This window comes from Hibiscus syriacus, unplaced genomic scaffold (genome assembly GCF_006381635.1).
Source record: "Hibiscus syriacus cultivar Baekdansim isolate YM2019G1 unplaced genomic scaffold, ASM638163v2 tig00117056_pilon, whole genome shotgun sequence".
Taxonomy (NCBI): Eukaryota; Viridiplantae; Streptophyta; class Magnoliopsida; order Malvales; family Malvaceae; genus Hibiscus; species Hibiscus syriacus.
The window spans coordinates 8,403,455-8,422,875 of NW_024063539.1; the positions used below are offsets into that span (position 1 = coordinate 8,403,455).

General features: G+C 36.1%; 2 protein-coding genes across 2 annotated transcripts in view; one reads left to right on the forward strand and one right to left on the reverse strand.

The window, feature by feature from the left end:
* The window catches only part of LOC120198568 (glutathione S-transferase L3-like), a 52,965-nt gene that overhangs the window by 27,615 nt on the left and 5,929 nt on the right, over positions 1–19,421 (reverse strand). The window contains exon 2 of the mRNA XM_039199878.1: positions 6,984–6,992. Within this exon, the coding sequence (XP_039055809.1) occupies positions 6,984–6,992 (9 nt within the window). The remainder of the gene's footprint in view (positions 1–6,983; positions 6,993–19,421) is intronic.
* On the forward strand, positions 14,688–16,503 carry LOC120198569 (glutathione S-transferase L1-like). The gene is made up of 9 exons (XM_039199879.1): positions 14,688–14,758; positions 14,862–14,924; positions 15,042–15,189; positions 15,279–15,377; positions 15,467–15,569; positions 15,666–15,742; positions 15,875–15,982; positions 16,116–16,199; positions 16,293–16,503. The coding sequence occupies exons 1-9, from the start codon at positions 14,748–14,750 to the stop codon at positions 16,302–16,304; spliced, it is 705 nt and encodes a 234-aa protein (XP_039055810.1). The 5' UTR covers positions 14,688–14,747; the 3' UTR covers positions 16,305–16,503.

Here is a 19,421-nt window from a genome sequence, read left to right on the forward strand (position 1 = left end):
AAGTCTAGAACTGAATAAAATATATATTCATGCTATGCATATGCACTCACCTAGATTTCTTTGTCTTTCCCTCGATTGATCCTACTTGTCGATGGTTCCAGAACTCGATTAGGCTCAATATCTACATAAGCATAATTTTCAAGATGATTATCAGATGCCTAAGTCTTGAAATTAATCTTTAATAGCCTACCAATTTAAGGGATTAATAGTTTAGTCATTCTTCTTTCTTCTTTCTTCTTTTTTTTATATGGGGGAATCGGTTCCCCCCTGGGGGTATCGATTCCCCTCAAGCATTCTGGAAATTCATATTCGTTGAGGGGGTATCGATTCCCCTTGAATGGGTATTGATTCCCCTAGCCTAGAAATCCTATTTTGAGCTCGAAAATCATCTCATTTCAGCTCAAACCTTCATATTTTTACTCCCTTTAATACTCTTAACTTTCATACACTTATGTAAACTAATTATTATCCATTAAATACCTCTAAAACTAAAAAACCTAATCCTCCATATAGAATTTAAGAATCTTACTCAAATTCCAACTTGTTCTAATTTTAATTCTATCACCTCATACTTCTTAATTAGCTTGATGACAAGTCAAATCCATCTTCTAATTCTTATTATGGCCTTTAATCTAAGATTTCATTCAATGGCTCCCAACCTTTAATCTCCCTTAACTTACAATTCTTTGAGTTCTAGGATCCTTGTTTCTCTCCATCATATTTCCTAAATCTTCATTAACCAAACCCATTAACTCAAATAGGTCATTGAACTCTTCCATCATTTTACTTAAATCACCAAATGCTGAAACTTTACAAATTAATCACTAACCCGGCATGGAGGATGTTACATCTTGAGTTTGAGAAGTTCGACGGGAACAGCTGCCTTTCAGCCCATATCACTATGTTCTGTCGGAAGATGACAGGGTACGGGGGAAATGACCAACTCTTAATCCACTACTTTCAGGAGAGCCTGTCTGGTTCAGCTATCCGGTGGTATAACCAGCTTAGCCGAACTCATATCAAGACATGGAAAGACTTAGCCAAGTCTTTCTTAGAGCAGTACAAAGATATCAATGATATGAGACCAGACTGAGTTATGCTGCAGAGCTTGGAAAAGAAGTATAAAGAAAGTTTCCGACAATACGCACAGAGATGGAGGGATTTATTTGTGCAAGTTCATCCACCATTGGATGAAAAGGAAACTAGAAAGTTGTTTGTACAAACCCTGAAGGCACCTTACTTCAGGCATTTGGTAGCAATCACGTCGGAAAGTTTCTCAGATTTAGTCATAGCTTGTGAGATGGTTGAACTGACCATAAAACAAGGAAATATTGAAGGAGGTGACTCTAGTAGAAAGCCTCCCGTGAAGAACAAGGACCGCGAGATCAACAATGTCAACACCTAAAACGCTATCAAAGGTGTTACGATCTCAAAAACAACTACAGTTGTACCATCTGGTACTTCTAACCAATCTCAGAGAGAACCAAGGAGGGAAAGGGAAAGGGAGGAGTTCGATCCCATTCCCATGACATATAAAGAGTTATATCAAACAACTCTTCGACATTCACACAGTATTACCCTACCCAATGGATCCGATAAAGCCCCTATATCCAAAATGGTTTGACGAGAACGCCCACTGTGAATATCATGGAGGTGTGCAGGGGCATTCAATTGAAAACTGTCTCGCATTCAAGAGGCTTGTACAACGAATGCGAAACAAGAATTGGATTCATTTCAACTTCGGAGCACCGAACGTCGCCCAGAATCCCTTGCCTAATCATCTAGAGACCGAGAGATCAACGCAATCACCACAGAGAATGGCAAGAGAGTCAAAACTTGTGTTTCGGAAGTTAAAGCTCCTTTGGCTTGGGTATGAAGCCAAATGATAAAGGTCGGGCTTCTTACACCCCATTCATGGGCAACAAGGATAGGAGATGGTGACTATTATTGTTACCACAATGAAGAGGGGCATAATATGCAAGAATGCCCAGAGTTCATATCGTTAGTCCAGCTCATGATGGACCGGAAAGAGCTGGAATTTTACGAGGAAATTCAAGATTCTTCGAAAGAAGATGTTTGCACTACCGAAGAATCATCCGACAAGAGGTATGGCAGGGGTGGTCCTCTGATAATTACCCCTAAATAGAAGACGACAACAACAACACAAGCCAGGATGGTGATCACAACACCTCGACCTTTTCAATACAAGGACAATCGACAAGTGCCATGGAAGTACGAATGCCAATTGAGTACTTCTAAAGGATGTGATGGCAAAGTGGGACAAAGACCACTTGAGCCATTCAAAGAAGATGTGTTAGCTGTCAACGAGCCCATAAAGGAGGAAGAAGCTAAAGAGTTCCTCAAGATCTTGAAGTACAACGAGTACAACATTGTAGAACAACTCCATAACTTACCTACGCGTACTTCAATGCTAGCACTATTTTTAAACTCGGAGGCATACCGAGAAGCATTGTTAAAAGTCCTTAATCAAACGTTCGTGCCACAAGACATACCAGTCAGTAAGATGGATCGACTGGTAAACAATATTCAAGCTGATAATCTCATATCGTTTTCAGATGATGAGATTCCATCCGGAGGAAGAGACCGAACAAAGGAGTTACACATTACCACCTACTGTAAGGGGCACGCTTTACCAAGTGTCTTGATCGATAAGGCTCAGCCTTGAACGTGATGCCTTTGGTGACACTGAAAAGGCTGCCAATAGATACCTCACATATGAGAGCCTGCCAGAATATGGTCTGAGCATTTGATGGGACTAAAAAAGAGGTTATTGGCAAGATCGAGGTACCGTTGACCATTGGACCAGCCACCTATGATGTTGAATTTCTTGTGATGGATATCAGGCTGTCCTACAGCTATCTTTTGGGAAGGCCATGGATTTATCAAGTAGGTGCAGTACCCTCCACGCTGCACTAAAAAGTTAAATTTGTTATTGATGGGGCCCTGGTAATCATTAATACTGAGGAAGATATCATTGCAAGTGTAACCACGGAGGCCCCATACATCAAAGTAGATGAAGAAGCGGTGGAGTGCTCATTCCGCTCCTTGGAATTTGTGAATGCCACATTCGTGGCAGAGGGAAAGAAGATTTCTAAACCTCGACTCTCCAAATACACAAAGATGGATATCAATCAAACCTTAAGACGATGTGCTAAAATTAGAAGAGGGTTTGGGAAACAGTTACAAGGGAGGATTAATCCAGTCCTTCCCATTTCAAAGCTAGATTAGTTTGGGCTCGGTTTTCAGCCCAGTTATCAGGAAAAGAGGAAAGAGATCCAAAAGAGTCGGGAGAGGAGATTAGCAAGGTTGGCTAGAAATGAATTCCAATGGAAGCCTATGACATTCCCGCCTCTTTACAAAACATTCAAGTCAGGTGGTTATGTGTTTGAAACCACCATATCTGAGTTAGAAGTGACTCTGAAAGATCTTAATATCAATGCCATGACCACAGAAGATGTTGACAACGAAGATATATCTGGGATATGCCCTCTGCCACCTGGGTTCGTGCCTAGCAGTTGGTCGGTGGAAGAACTACATGTGGTTTACAAGAGTATTTCAGAGTAATATTCGAACTATCCCTATTTGCCCATACCCGGGGCAATAGGTGATCTTTTGTAAGAGTGAATAAACATTTGCTTTAATTTCAATAAAGGATGCATTTTTTTCTATATTCATGGCAAACACATTTTCTTTTATTTCTTTTTGAATTCATTGTCTATTTTCTTCATTTCAACACTTCATTTCCATTTCTCGGTCAAATTTAATTCTTTGACCGTTTCATGTGGGTTATTTCCTCTCACACACCCATACCTTCTTTGTTCTTTCAGGACCCCAGATAACGATAATGTAGGCACTGATGGTCTTGATCCGAAAGTGGATTTTGAATCAGTCATTTGCCTCAGAGAATTTGATGAATGCGACACTGAAGAGGAGTGTAACTTGCCTACCGAATTGTTGAGGATGGTATAAAGAGAGGAGAAGCAAATTCTACCACATGAGGAAGCGATAGAAATCATGAATTTAGGCACTGAAGATGACAGAAAAGAGGTTAAAATCGGCACAACTCTCTCGGCTGAAGCAAGACAAAACCTGATAGTCTTACTTTAGGAGTATAGAGATGTGTTCGCCTGGTCATATCAAGACATGCCAGGATTAGGCACAAATATGGTAGTTCATAAACTGCCAATTAAGCCAGAGTGCAAACCCGTGCAACATAAACTGAGAAGGATGTGACCTGAGATGCTCCTTAAAATTAAAGAAGAAGTCAAAAAGTAATTCGATGTCGGTTTCCTTCAAGTGGCCAACATAGTGCCAGTTCTGAAAAAGGACGGGAAGGTTTGCATGCGCGTCGATTACCATGATCTTAATAAGGCGAGCCCTAAAGACAACTTTCCTCTGCCTCACATTGACACGTTGGTAGACAATACAGCTGGGAATACATTCTTTTCATTCATGGATGGATTTTTGGGATATAACCAGATCAAGATGCATCCTGAAGACATGGAGAAAACCGCGTTCGTCACAATATGGGGAACCTTCTGCTAAAAGGTGATGCCCTTCGGACTAAAGAATGCTGGGGCAATATATCAAAGAGCTATGGTGACCCTGTTTCACGACATGATGCACAAAGAGATAGAAGTTTTTGTTGATGACATGATTGTCAAGGCACAAACCGAGAATGAACATGTCGAGAATCTGAGGAAGCTCTTCCAGAGATTGAGGAAGTTCCAACTAAGATTGAACCCTAGCAAGTGCACTTTCGGGGTAATATCCGAGAAACTATTAGGCTTCGTAGTCAGCAGGAAAGGCATCGAGGTTGATCCTGATAAAGTTAAGGGTATCCAAAATCTGCCTCCCCTACGAACACAGAAGAAGGTCCGAGGTTTTCTAGGTAGATTGAATTACATAGTACAGTTCATATCCCAGTTAACCGACAAGTGTGATCCAATCTTCTGTCTTCTCCAAAAGAACAACGCTGGAGCGTGGAATAAAAAATGTCAGATTGCATTCAAGAAAGTAAAAGAGTATTTGTCTCACACTCCTGTCCTGATGTCCCCTATCCTGGGCAAACCTCTGTTCTTGTATCTCTCCATATTCGAGAACTTAATGGGGTGTGTTTTAGGTCAACATGATGAATCCAGGAAGAAAGAAAGAGCCCTCTACTATTTAAGCAAGAAGTTCACCGATTGCGAGGTCAGATATTCTCCTATCGAGAATGTTTGTTGTGCTTTAGTCTGGGCTACAAGAAGACTCCGACAATACATGTTGTATTATACCACTTGGCTGATTTCTAAGTGAGATCCCCTTAAGTACATGATGGATATACCTGCCTTATCTGGAAGGTTAGCCCGATGGTAGATGCTCTTGTCTGAATTTGACATCGAGTACGTGAGCCAGAAAGTAGTCAAAGGGAGTGCCATATCGAAGTTCTTAGCAAGTAGAACCAATGAGAGTTACGAGCCTTTGGACTTTGACTTTCCAGACGAAGAATTGATGGCTATATCCTTAGAAGAAACAAGTACTTCAACGGACAGTTCATGGAGAATGCATTTCGATGGTGCATCAAATGCATTAGGACATGGCATCAGGGTAATCCTGATCTCTCTAGAAGGAAATCACTACCCATTTACCAGTAGACTGAACTTCGATTACACCAATAACATGGCAGACTATGAAGCATGTGTCTTGGGGAATCCGAGTAGCACTGGGGCAAAGCATAAAGACCTTGCGGATATACGAAGATTCAATGTTAGTAATCTATCAGCTCCGCGGAGAATGGGAAACCAAGGATACAAAGCTAATGGAATACCGGAGACTGATACTGGGTCGGCTCGAAGAATTCGATGAAGTCACCTTCCACTATGTGTCTAGAGAAGAAAATCAAATGGCTGACGCTTTAGCTACCTTGGTAGCTGCATTCAAGGCTGGCGGGGAGTCTTAAATAATGCCAATTAACATGCAATCGTATGAGTACTCGGTTCATTGTTACTAAATTGAAGAAGTGAAAGACACTAAGCCTTGGTACTACGACATTCTGCAGTATATCAAGCATCGGAGTTATCCAGAAGAAGCCACTGAAACCGATAAAAGAACCATTAGAAGAATGGCAGCTGGATACGTCCTTGACGGAGAGGTTTTATACAAGAAAAGCCATAATCAAATCCTGTTAAGATGCGTCGATGCTGAAGAGGCAAAAATGATAGTGGAAGAAGTACATGATGGAGTTTGTGGAGCACATGCAAATGGACATACGATGTCAAGACAAATAATGAGATGTGGATATTTTTTGTCCACACTTGAAAGTGATTGCATCAACTACGCTAGAAGATGTTATAAATGTCATATTTACGGAGATAAAATCAATGTTCCACCTCATCCACTTCATGTAATGACGTCACCATGGCCTTTCTCTATGTGGGGCATGGACGTTATCGGGCAAATCCATCCAAAGGCTTCGAATGGTCATCGTTTCATTCTCGTGGCAATCGATTGCTTCACGAAATGGGTAGAGGCTGCATCATATGCCAATGTCACTCAGTCCACTATTTGTAAGTTTTTGAAGAAAAAAAATCATATGTCGGTATGGTCTACCTGAAAGGATCACCACCGATAACGCTACAAACTTGAACAACAAAATGATGAATGTTGCTTGTGAGCAGTTCAACATAAAGCATCACAATTCTACTTCTTACAGACCAAAGATAAACGGAGCAGTAGAAGCAGCAAATAAAAATATTAAGAAGATAGTGGAAAAAACGACTGAAACTTACAAAGACTGGCATGAGAAGTTACCTTTTGCTTTGTTCGCCTATCGAACCTCGGTACGAACCTCGACTGGGGCAACTCCATTTTCACTAGCTTATGTAATGGAAGCAGTATTATCCATTGAAGTAGAGATTCCTTCACTTCGGGTCTTGAAAGAAGTTAAACTGGATGATGCAGAATGGGTACAATTCATATATGATCAGCTTAATCTGATAGATGAAAAGAGACTGAACGCGAAGGAGATCTGGTGCTAAAAAGAGTTTGGCCAGTCCAGAAAGATTTTTGAGGAAAATGGATGCCAAATTGGGAAGGACCTTATGTCGTGAAAAAGGCCTTCTCTGGAGGAGCCCTTGTCTTAGCTGAAATGGACGGACCTGAATTGTTGCATCCCATTAACTCGGATGCAGTCAAGAAATACTTCGCTTAGGATGAAAACCATAAAGGGCATCATAGGTTGGGAAAAAAGAAAAAAAAAACAAGAAAAAGAAAAAACGTTTAGGGTGAAAACCCGAAAGGGCGCCCTAAATTAAAAAAAAGAAAAAGAAAAAAGAGAAAAAGAGAAAAAGAAAAAAAGAAAAAAAGAAAAAAAGAAAAAAGAACGAAACAAGAAAAATAAGGTGGGTTCAAGATGAAAACCTGCAAAGGGCGTCTTGCAACCAAGGATGGGTCCAAGTTGAAAACCCGAAAGGGCGATTTGGATATCAGTTCAAGAAATACAGACAGTGGAAGCATCCCGGCGTATGAATCTTCTACAGACTCAATAAGTCGGAGAAAGGTTGCACTCTCCAGAATATTGTCGTATTTTCAAAGATCCCTTGGCAAAGGCTGCGTTCGAAGTCACTTAACGGATTTTCAGCTCAGAAGTGCCCACATTATCGTGATCTAAGACATTCGTTTACACCTCATCACGTATTCATTTTCCAGAATGTTTGTCATGTATTATTTGTTCTTTTTTTTTTCTCATGAATAAAAGACAATATTTTCTCTAAATCAATTCCTTTTGAGCATCTTGAATTGAACTTAAACTCAATGATTTATCTACTTATGAAAAAGATAATCGCATATTACTGTACAAAGATTCATTGAAAAGTACAGGTATCTGAAAGCCGATCAAGGCTCATGCACATACTTGAGATGGTCGAGAAGTATTTCCCAAATCAAGAAGCAAATAGAATGCGTACATCAGATTGAAACATTTAAAGAATCCAAGATCAAGGATTAGAACTTCAAGATTTCAAAATCAAGAGTCAACACGACGGGAAATCGGAGATCAAGATTTCTCTCCAGAGTCCCAAGATAACATATGTTGCATATGCATTTTAGGCACACCTAAGAGCATTGCATTCATAACATCGCATATATGCATATCTTTGCAGGTTTTATCTAGAGCCAATTTCAACTTCGCAGCGAAGGATATTGGACTAAAAAAACGACACAATTTGCTCGAGTAGATTTCAACTTCACGACGAGGATATCTAGCTCGAAGCCAAACTTCATAATAAAGGGGTCATACACGGTTTCAACTTCACGGCGAAGGGAATCGTGTCCACCCGCGACATACAATACTTGGATTTCAACTTCACGACGAAGGATATTCAAGTCAAGGCTCAACTTCACGACGAAGGGGCCATCCGCGATTTCAACTTCACGACGGAGGATATCGTACCCACACATCCACAATTTTAACTCCACGATGGAGGATATCGTGCCATTCGGGGCTCAACTTCTCGACGAAGGGGATTCTTAATTTCATAACCAATTTCAACTTCACAGCGAAGGATATTGGACCCAAGACAACACAAGCTCAACTTCACGACGAAGGGGTGGCTGATTGTCAACAAACAACTTTCAGAGTCAATCTAAACTTCACAACGAAGGATATTAGACTCGAGACAGCACAAGCTCAACTTCACGGTGAAGGGGCGGCTGACTGTCAACAAACAACTTTCCAGTTTCAAAGTCAATTTCAACTTCACAATGAAGAATATTGGCCTCGAAACAACGCAACTTACATTGGATTTCAATTTCACGATGAAAGATATCCAATTCCCAGGCTCAACTTCACGACGAATGGGTCGTATACAATTCTAACTTCACAAACAAATTAACCCAACTTCACGACGAAGGAGGTATCTGTGACACATCAACACCAAAGTCTTCAAGTCAATTTTCACCTTCACGACGAAGTATCTTGAGCTAGAAGGCGATCCATGAGTCACTTGCCAAAAAGCTTCAAGTTCGATTTCAACTTCACAACGAAGGATATCGTGCTCAAAAGTTTTCGGTTCAACTCGACCTCACGATGAGGGAGTCATTTCATATTTCAGTTCAAATTGACAAACCAGCCTTACATTTAATTTTAACTCTACAACAGGGGATATTCGATCTGGCCGAAATTCGTGTCTTTTAATCTTTGCTCCATTTTTGTTACACGTAAATGAGCAAAGAGGGGCAGCTGAAGACACTTAATTTCGTCTAATGCTATTAATATTATTATATTATATAATATTACAAGTTATATTGTATGATTATATATATAATATTATTAATTTTATTATTTAGATCATATACAAGCCCAAATGTTTCCAGCAGTCTCCTATGGCCCAAACCAACAACAAGCCCATACGCAGTAGGTTAGGGTTTTCAGAAACCCTAGCTTTCCATTCTCTCATCCAACGCCGCAATTTCGTCCCAGCTGAGGACTCCTCGCCACACAGCCGTATATCACTCCGATTCTCTCAGCCTCCAACCAACGTGAGCATATGGAACTCCAACAACCCGAGTTCTCCGACGCACTCATCTACAACCAACACAACAATTATATTAGTGTTATTTTCGGTTTAAAACACCTAAAAAGTAAGGTTTTTAGTCCTATAAATTCATGTAAGCAAAATCCATTTGTAACTACGTATTTCATATGAAATAAAAGCATAAACTTTTGAAATAAAACCACGAGCATTATCAAGGCAAAACCGAAGCGTTTTTTGAGTTTTTAAGAAGAACCAAAAGGTAAAGTCCATACCTTTCTTCGTTTTGGTTGCTTGCATGTCGTTGTGTTGAGTTTTTGATCCCAAAAAAGCATTTTTCGGCCGATGAACAAAGTGAGGCTATTCTTTTCGAAAACAAATTTCTAGATCTACGCCTTTCCAAGAGTTTTTTTTTGAAAAATCACTTTGCTTTTCGGGTTGTGGAGAGAAAGGGCTTTAAAAAAAAATATGGGTTTCGATGTGGACCACCTTCGGTGAGCAGCGGCGAGGCGGTGGCCACCGGCAGGAATCTGGAATCCCACAGCGATGTTCATCTCAAGGGATGAACAAAGCAGAGAAAAAACGAGGAATGGGGGGGACTTGGTTTCAAATGAAAGGAAATGGGAAATTAAGGCACGTTTTTGAGTTAAATACTCAACTCGAGGATGCCTAGTGACCCGACCCATACCCGAACGCGGTCCGCGTGTTTTTTTAAAAGGGATAAACCGTGCTTTTAAGCCTGCTGGTTTTGAAAACCTTCTATTTTAGCCCCAAATCAACTTTAATACCCCCGGTTGTTTCAGAATTTGGCCCCAACTTTGTCTTTTCTTTCATAGCAGTCCTTTATTTATTATATACATATTTTCATTTATTTCTTTTTGGTAATTCGTGTTATTAAATATATATATATATATATATATATATATATTAATTATTTTTTTCTTTTTTATGTTATATATATCGTTTTATATGTATATATTTTTAGTAGTTTATAAATCTATCATTATTACACGTATATCCTAATTAGCTTTGTTTGATTATTTTTCCATTGTAGTTTACCATTACATGCACATATGTATACGATTAACACTTTATTTATATGTCTACTATAATACTTTTTTCTGATTTTATTTTTTATTTACTTTATATTACATGTGCATATACTTATTTATTTTTACATAATATTTCATACCTCTACTATTTTTTTAACTATCATTTTACCTATTATATTAATTATGATAGCTTATTATGTATATGTATATATTCTTTACATATTTTATTATTTATTTTTTTTGCGTTTTGTTTCTATTTTGTCTTGGTTTTTGCTATTGTTCCTTTTATGTTTTTATATTTTCTTCCCTTATTTATTTATTTTTTTTTCATTTTATCTTCTGTTTGTTTATTTTGTCGTTGTATTTGTTTTCCTTATGCTATTTATTTTATTATCATTTTCGTCTTCATTGTTTATTAGCCTTTTATATCTCAATCCAATTCGGCTTCTCATTCCAAATTTAACATTTAAGTCCTTTTAAGGGTACAATTTCAAATGGATCGGAGGTAAGTAATTTTGGATCGTTATTTTACCTTTTAAGTTAAACTTACAATTTTCTTACTTAATGACAACTGGAAATTACGTAGTACCGAAAAGGCAGTTCAAGAGTGCTAACCCTTCCTTGACTGTAACCAACTCCCGAATCCGACATGTCACTGGTAAGACGCATATCAGGTAAGAAATAAGGTATCCGATCAACCCATTTTTAATAAAATAAATGATCGGTGGCGACTCCTAATCCATTTTCCCAAGTCGAAGCCCAATGCAGGGCCCAATCGAAAGACGGTTACGACAAATATATAAATAAAATACATTTACATATTAATCAATTATAATATTTGTGTATATGTATCATATTATCGTATTATTCAATTATTCTATGTTGGAGTTCTTATGAGGTATTTTTTCCCTTTTCATTTCCATTAACTATATATATTATGTCGTGATAAGTTTGTCATTTGAATGGTGTAACCCATTGGTTGGGGCGTTTTCTTTCTCTCTTGACGTATTGGGTTCAAACCTCACCAATAACAATTATTGATTCAATTTATTAAATTAAATAAAAATATTAAGAAAAAAATTCAATCACATGCCATCTGATTGTAGACTAAATTTATTGAATTAATTAAAAGTTATGACCAAATTAATTGTAAGTAATGAGGACTAAATTTATAATTATATAAAATAATATATAATGAGGACTAAATGTGTAATTATATAAATTATATAAACAATTCATCCGCGCTCGACTAAAGTTATAGAACTTTCCTATATATGAATAGTTGGATTTAAACTTCAAAATTATGATAATGGAAAGAGATGCAATTTTTTTATGATCTTTATGTGAAAGGTTTCGTAATTTTTTTCGTATGAAAATTGCGTAGATGATTTACAATATTTTAGTGTAAAAATCAATATTTACTATGATTAGTTTTTATTTATTTTAATCTCTTTCAAGTACCTGCATTTCAACAAACATCCTATTTTGATCATTAAAAATAATTTATTTTAGTAAGAAATATTTCTAACTACTTCGGTCGGTTTAAAAAATACTCGGTCATTCCAAATTTATTTATTCATTTAGAATAAAATAACCTTATGGATCTGGTTTATTGGTCAAGTTGAAAGGAATTATAAGATTATTTTTTAATTAGTCAAAGTCAATAATGAAATTTCATTTTGATATTTTAGAACAAATTGAATGAATTTGTTTTATGAAATTAGTCATCTTAAGTTGGACTCATTCTAATTTTTCAATTACTTTTATATTAATATTTTGTATAATTAAATTGAAACAAAAATAATAAATGGCAATTCATATCAAACGGATTAGACTTGAATTATAAAATTATTTTTGAATGGTCTGAATTTATAAAATTATTTATCCAGGGTGCCCGTCATTCTAAATTTATAACATTATTTTTGAATGATCTAAATTTACAAAATATTAAGAAAGGGTGCGCGTCATTCTAAATGGCAACATAAAACACGATATTAATTATTAGAAGGTAACATATATATATATATAAAATGATCATCCGATTATAGAATATTGTTTTATTGGATCCTACGATTATTAAAAATTAAAAAAAAATAGTCACTTTGACTAATTCGGATTGATCCGTGTCGTATACCTAACTTTGATAGGTGAATCTTTCTGCAGAGATTTTCAACATACATAAAAACTCGTACTTAAAACCTTGTTTAAACGATGTTAAGTTAATTACCACTTGAACTATTATTACTAATTCGGCTTGTGTCATTTTTCTTATTATTTCTTCCATGTTTCTCTCTTTTTCATTTTCTAAGATTTTTATTTTACATACCTATTTTATAGATTTATAATTCTTATTATTACTTTTTCTTGGTATCTCTTGATGTTTTCAATTTTTGTACAAATTTTAGTTTTATTTTTGGAATCTTTAGGGTAAATATATACATGACCACTTGATTTTTGTTTCTTTTTATTTTAGTTATCAATTTTTGAATTTTTTTATCATACCACTTAACTATTTAAGTGTTTCAATCAAATCATTTGCCATTAACATTTGACGGAGGAGCTGACATGAAAAATAAAATCATTCCGAATTTATTTTCCTTTTATGAGAAGGGGACTCTATGCAACATTTTCGTTAGTCAAGAAGGAACCCTAAGATTTATTTGTTACTTGGTCATGGTCCATCTAGAAAATACATTTTAAATGATAATTCAAATCAACTTTAATAATAAAATAATTTATTGACTGGACCTGAGTTATAAAATAATTTATCTAAAGTTTGACCTATTTTAAAATAATGAATGATAAATCAATTAATTATTAAATGGTAAGATAAATAGTTATGGTATTATGGATAATTAATTTACATATTGAATTAAAAAAATCTATTTATTTCGTATTAGATAATATTCGGAAAAAACTTTAATAGTTAAGAATAGAGAAAAAAATTCATACGAAAATTTTTGGCGTTTCGTTTATATTAGTGGTTAAATACATATATATTAATCAGACCCATTTCTCATATTTTGGTGGCCCTTTGCGAACCAAAATATTAAGTCCCCAGTCAAGGATTTAAATTACAGTTTGTATTTATGTCTTCAATCACGTTGCATTATCGCTATTGTGAACATGAAGGATAATATTGTGATCACTACAAGTATCATGGTTTGGATTTTTAATAACATATGTTATTGTGGACATAAAAATTGTAGATATTGCAATTTTGGACGATGTCGTTACCATTGTATAACGGTCATTGTTGTGGTTACATACCGTTATTTAAGTAATTGTTCCTAATAACAAGTGTTAAAAGTATATTTTAAAGGTAACTCAATAATAACAAGTATTGAAAAATATGGATCCCTGATAACAAATATTTAAAAAAATTAAATTTTAAGAGTATGTTTATAATAACAAATGTTGAAAAAAATAGACATTTAATAAAAAAATACTGAAAAAAGTGGACTCATAACAACAAATAAATATTAGAAAAGAAATTAAATTTTACAAGTATGTTCCTAACAACAAATATTGAAAAAAATTGGACCTTTAATGACAAATGTTAGAAAAATATTGGTAAAAAATTGGACACATATAAAATATTAAAAAGATATATTATAATAATATGCTCCTAATAATAAATACTAAAAAAATTGAATCTATAATAATAAATAGGAGAAAAAGTAAACATTTATAACAAGTATTAAAAATAATTGGGTCCTATAATTAATATAAATTAATTGTTTTACAAATATAATACATTATATAAATTTTGGCCGTAGCCCGTATATGATCCTGATATTAATAACATAAACTTTTATGTGTGTATATAAATAAAATTTTATGGTGATATAATCAATAAAATAAATAATTATTCAAAGAAAATTTAGATTTTATGATATAAAAGTGGATGAAGACTTTAAGGACACTTCATCTCGTTGGATTTGGTCAAAGTAAAACAAGGAATTATATAAGAAATTTTGGTTGAAAATGGAGCAAAGTTTTTTTTTAACAATTAGTGTTTTTATCAGTTTCGTCATTGCTGACTATCAATTTAAGGTTCCTACACTTATAAAATGGCAAAGAATTCCATCTTGAATGTAGGCTCAATTGTTAACCAAATTAAACTTTTTGAAGCTAAGATCTCCGGAATTCCCAATCAGAAATGGCAGCTGAGTAAGAATCTTGAACTACCTTCCAATGCTCAACCTTATCTGTCAAGCTTAGCTTTTGTGTAACTTAAAAAATAATGTTTCTTGTCTTTGGTTTGTGATTTCAGATATTTGCCCCCTCCATTGGATGCTACTGCAGAGGAACCCGCTCTCTTTGATGGAACTACCAGGTTTCACTCTTTCTTTCTTTCTTTCTTGGTGCTTTTACAATAGTCTTCAGTGTCTTTTTTGCTTGTGCTTATTGCTACATAATAAAGTTGACCCTTTTCTTCTTCCTTCTTTTGAAGGTTGTACATGACTTACACTTGCCCTTTCGCACAGCGTGTATGGATCACCAGGAACTCCAAGGGTTTGCAGGACAAGATTAACCTGGTTCCATTGAACCTTCAAAATAGGCCTGCTTGGTACAAGGAGAAAGTTTATTCTGTCAACAAGGTGTCAAGTTATCAACATATTCTCTCTTTTCAAAATGTTGATCCCAAGTAATATGTTGAATCATGGTGTTAGTTAATTTCATTTTTCAGGTGCCGTCCTTGGAACATGATGGCAAAGTGATGGGGGAGAGTATTGATTTGATTAAATATGTTGATTCCAACTTTGAAGGCCCTTCTCTTTTGCCTAATGTAAGATCTGTCGAATCGTTTACTGCTCTCAGTGGAGGCTTCTCTCTTCTTATCTATATGAACAAACTCATCTTTTGAAAATGTTTCAGGATGCTGACAAAAAGAAGTTCTTTGAGGAGCTGTTATCACGCATAGACCAATTTGCAGGGAATGTGTTTACTACCTTTAAAGGAGACTCCACAACTGAAGCTGGTTAGTCTGAATGGAATATACTTCTGCTTTGTTGAGTGTAGTGTGTATTTGTATATGATATTATATGAAGCAGCTAAAACTTTGGACTTGCATCAGGTATTGCATTTGATCACTTGGAAAATGCTCTTAATAAATATGATGGCCCATTCCTCCTCGGCAACGAGTTTAGTCTGGTAAGTTGGCTCTCCAGTGATGCTAATTTGCTGTTGCTGTTTCTTACCTGTGTTAGAAGATGTGTAATATAGTTTGCTTGCACTAGTTGGAGTTTTTCTGCAACGATGTATGAATGATTTTGTGATTTGCAGGCGGACATTGCTTTCATTCCTCTGGTTGAAAGATTCCAGATCTACTTGTTGGAGGTGTTTAAGTACGACATCACAGCAGGCAGGCCTAAAGTGGCAGCATGGATTGAGGTATAATCAAAAGCGTATGCCTAAACATTACTAGAACAACATATGAATGTTTGCATCAGAAAATGTAGATGAAGATGGTTTAGAACTGTAGCCGATATATTTCAGTTGTTGAAACATTACTTATTATACGCAGGCGGTGAACAAGATCGATTCGTATACACAGACAAAGAAAGCTGATCCGAAAGAAATAGTGGCACTTTATAAAATGATGTTCTCGGTACTGTTCTGTGTATACCCTTAACAATCAAAGTATTTAACTATTATTATACCAAAAGTTGCTAATTAGTGGAATGATTTCTTGTTGTTGCAGGCCAAGAAGTGATGATATTGCTACCGTCATATGATTATATATTAATGTGTGTGTGTGACTATTGATAAACTCTCTGCTTGGATCAGAGTGATATGTTTTGAGTTAAGAATCAATGTTGTGTTAGTGTTTGGTACCAATATGAATAAGTTTGAAGCATGTGATACGATGGTGTTAAATTTGATAGTTATATATGTACTGTGATTCTGATCTATCACTACATACTCTTTTAGTATAATAATCTCATCTTCTTACCATATCATTAACAAGTCAGACCAACAACACCGACTACTTGCAGTGGATTCATGCAGCTCCAAGGCAGTCTCTGAGTTGCAAGTTCCCAAAGAATGACTCTGAAACTATAAACATCGCATCTATACATGCAAAAAAAAAAGGTTTTTTGTTGGAAGCGTAGATGGGCACTCAGTAATTTATAACACTCAAACCTTTTATTGATACGAAACAAAATATGTTACAACGACACTCTTAATATTACAATACTAGCTTCTGCTAGTTCACAAAACACTTATAGCTTTGCTAAGCTTTCTTTCTAATTTTTCTTCCTCTCACTCGTTACTCATTTTTCCTCACTTGTTTACATGCTTGCTTTGCTCACACACACACATATATATATGTAATAAACCGACTTTGAAAATGTTAGAAGCTTCTCAATTTCTCCATTATTGCCGCCTTACATGATGAATATATTTGCTTGTCTTCATTTGCTTTCATTAAAAATCTTTGCCGACATACTAGTGCATTGCCACGCTATTTCCTTTGTTTTTAAGCATTAGCATGCTTCCAAAAGTTGCTGCCATTTTATAATTTTTTATGGGACCACCTAAGCTTTCTACACTCTTCTTTTGAGTTTGACTTCAACACTCCCCCTCAAACTCGACTTTCAATTCCAAGCTTTTCTTTGAGTCGGTTGAATATATATGCTCTCAATGGTTTTGTGAAAATATCTGCTAGTTGATCTTCAGTTCTGCAGTAAATTAGCTCCACATTTTTGTTCTTCACCTGCTCTCGTATAAAGTGATACTTTGTATCAATATGCTTGCTTCGGCTATGGGAGACTGGATTCTTGGCAAGGGAAATTGTAGACTTGTTGTCGACATAGATTGTAGTTGGTTCTTCTTGTACCACATTTAGCTCGTTCAAAATATTTTTTAACCACATTGCTTGGCAAGTACACGCTGCTGCGGCTATGTATTCTGCTTCACACGTTGAAAGAGCTACCGTTTGTTGCTTCTTTGATGACCATGGAAATGTTGCAGAGCCGATATGAAATAGATATCCAATTGTGCTTTTCCGATCGTCTAAGTCTCCCCCATAATCACTATTAGAATAACCAACCAGCTTCGAATTTTCTGAATGCGTGTAGAATAAGCCATGACATGTTGTACCTTTGACATATTTGAGGATTCTTTTTGCTGCAATCCAATGATCTTGTTTCGGATTCTCCATGAATCTCCTTACCAATCCCACAGCGTATGTTATGTCTGGTCGTGTGATAGTCAGATACCTTAGACTTCCAACGATGCTTTTGAACAACGTAGGATTCACTTGCTCTCTTGTTGAATTCACACTTAATTTGACTCCTGGTTCTGCTGGAGTGGCTACCGGCTTGCAATCTTCCATTCTGAATCTTCTTAAAATTTCTTCTGCATACTTCTTTTGTGATATAAATATTCCTTCTTGCATTTGCTTCACTTCAACTCCAAGAAAGTATGACATTTCTCCAATATCTGTCATTTCAAATTCTTTAGTCATAGCTTTCTTAAAATCATTGAACATACCTGGATTATTTCCTGTGAAAATTATGTCATCCACATATAAGCACACGATCATGATATCACCGTCTTCATTTTTCTTTGTGTATAAGGCATGCTCGTATGGACTCTTCATGAACCCATTTCTCTGAAAATATTCATCAATTCTTGTGTTCCATGCTCTCGGGGCTTGCTTCAGACCATATAGTGCTTTCTTCAATCGGTAAACTTTGTCTTCATGTCCTTTTTAATGTATCCATGTGGTTGCTCAATATAAACTTCTTCTTCTAGGTAGCCATTTAGAAATGTTGGCTTCACATCCATTTGATAAATTTTCCATCCTTTTTGTGCTGCAACTGCTGTGAGAAGTCTGATGGTCTTGATCCTTGCTACTGGAGCAAATACTTCATCATAGTCTATTCCTTGTCTTTGCATATAGCCTTTGACAACTAGCCTCGCTTTGTGCTTCTCGACCTTTCCTTCTTTATTGGTCTTTGTCTTGTAAACCCATTTTACTTCAATTGGGTTATGGCCTTCTGGTTGTCTTGTTAGCTCCCATGTATCATTTCTTTCTATTGATGCAATTTCTTCATCCATTGCATTCCTCCATTTGTCATCTTCAACCGTTTCTTCGTATGTTATTGGATCACTGTTCACAAGCAAGCAGAAAAGTGAAACATTATTTAGTTCATAATCGTTGTACCTTTTTGGCATTCTTCTCTCTCTTGTGGATCTTCGAAGTTCTATGGGAGGTGCTTCAGGATCTTCTATTATGTTGTTGGCATCGCTGCTGCTTGAGGACAATGGTACATTTTGTTGAGGACATTGATCATCAGCTTGTTCATCTTGATTGATAAGATCATCATCTTTAAAAAATAGTCCTTCAACTTTCTTTTCCTCTTTGCTCCATCTCCAATAATCTGCTTCATCGAACTCGACATCTCTTGAAATAATTATCTTCTTGGTAAGAGGATTATATAATCTGTAAGCTTTGCTTCTTTCATCATAGCCAATGAAAATACATTTTTCTCCTTTGTCATCAAGCTTTTTTTTGGTCTGTTCAGGAACGTGGGCATATGCGATGCATCCAAATCTTGAGGTGTCCAACTCCTAGTTTCTGACCACTCCATGCTTCGTTTGGCGTCATATACTTCACACTTTTTATTGGACATCTGTTCAATAGGTAAACTGCACATCGAACTGCTTCAGCCCAGAAATTTCTCGGTAGTTGTTTGCCTTTTATCATGCTTCTCGCCATGTCAAGAATTGTGCTATTCTTTCTTTCTGCAACTCCATTTTGTTGTGGCGTGTATCTGGCTGTCAGCTGATGGATGATGCCATGCTCCTTGCAGAATTGTTC

Coding starts and splice junctions, on each gene's coding strand:
- LOC120198569 (XM_039199879.1), top strand. Junction 14,925..15,041: donor CTCTTTGATGGAACTACCAG/GTTTCACTCTTT, acceptor CTTCTTTTGAAG/GTTGTACATGACTTACACTT. Junction 15,378..15,466: donor GCCCTTCTCTTTTGCCTAAT/GTAAGATCTGTC, acceptor AAAATGTTTCAG/GATGCTGACAAAAAGAAGTT.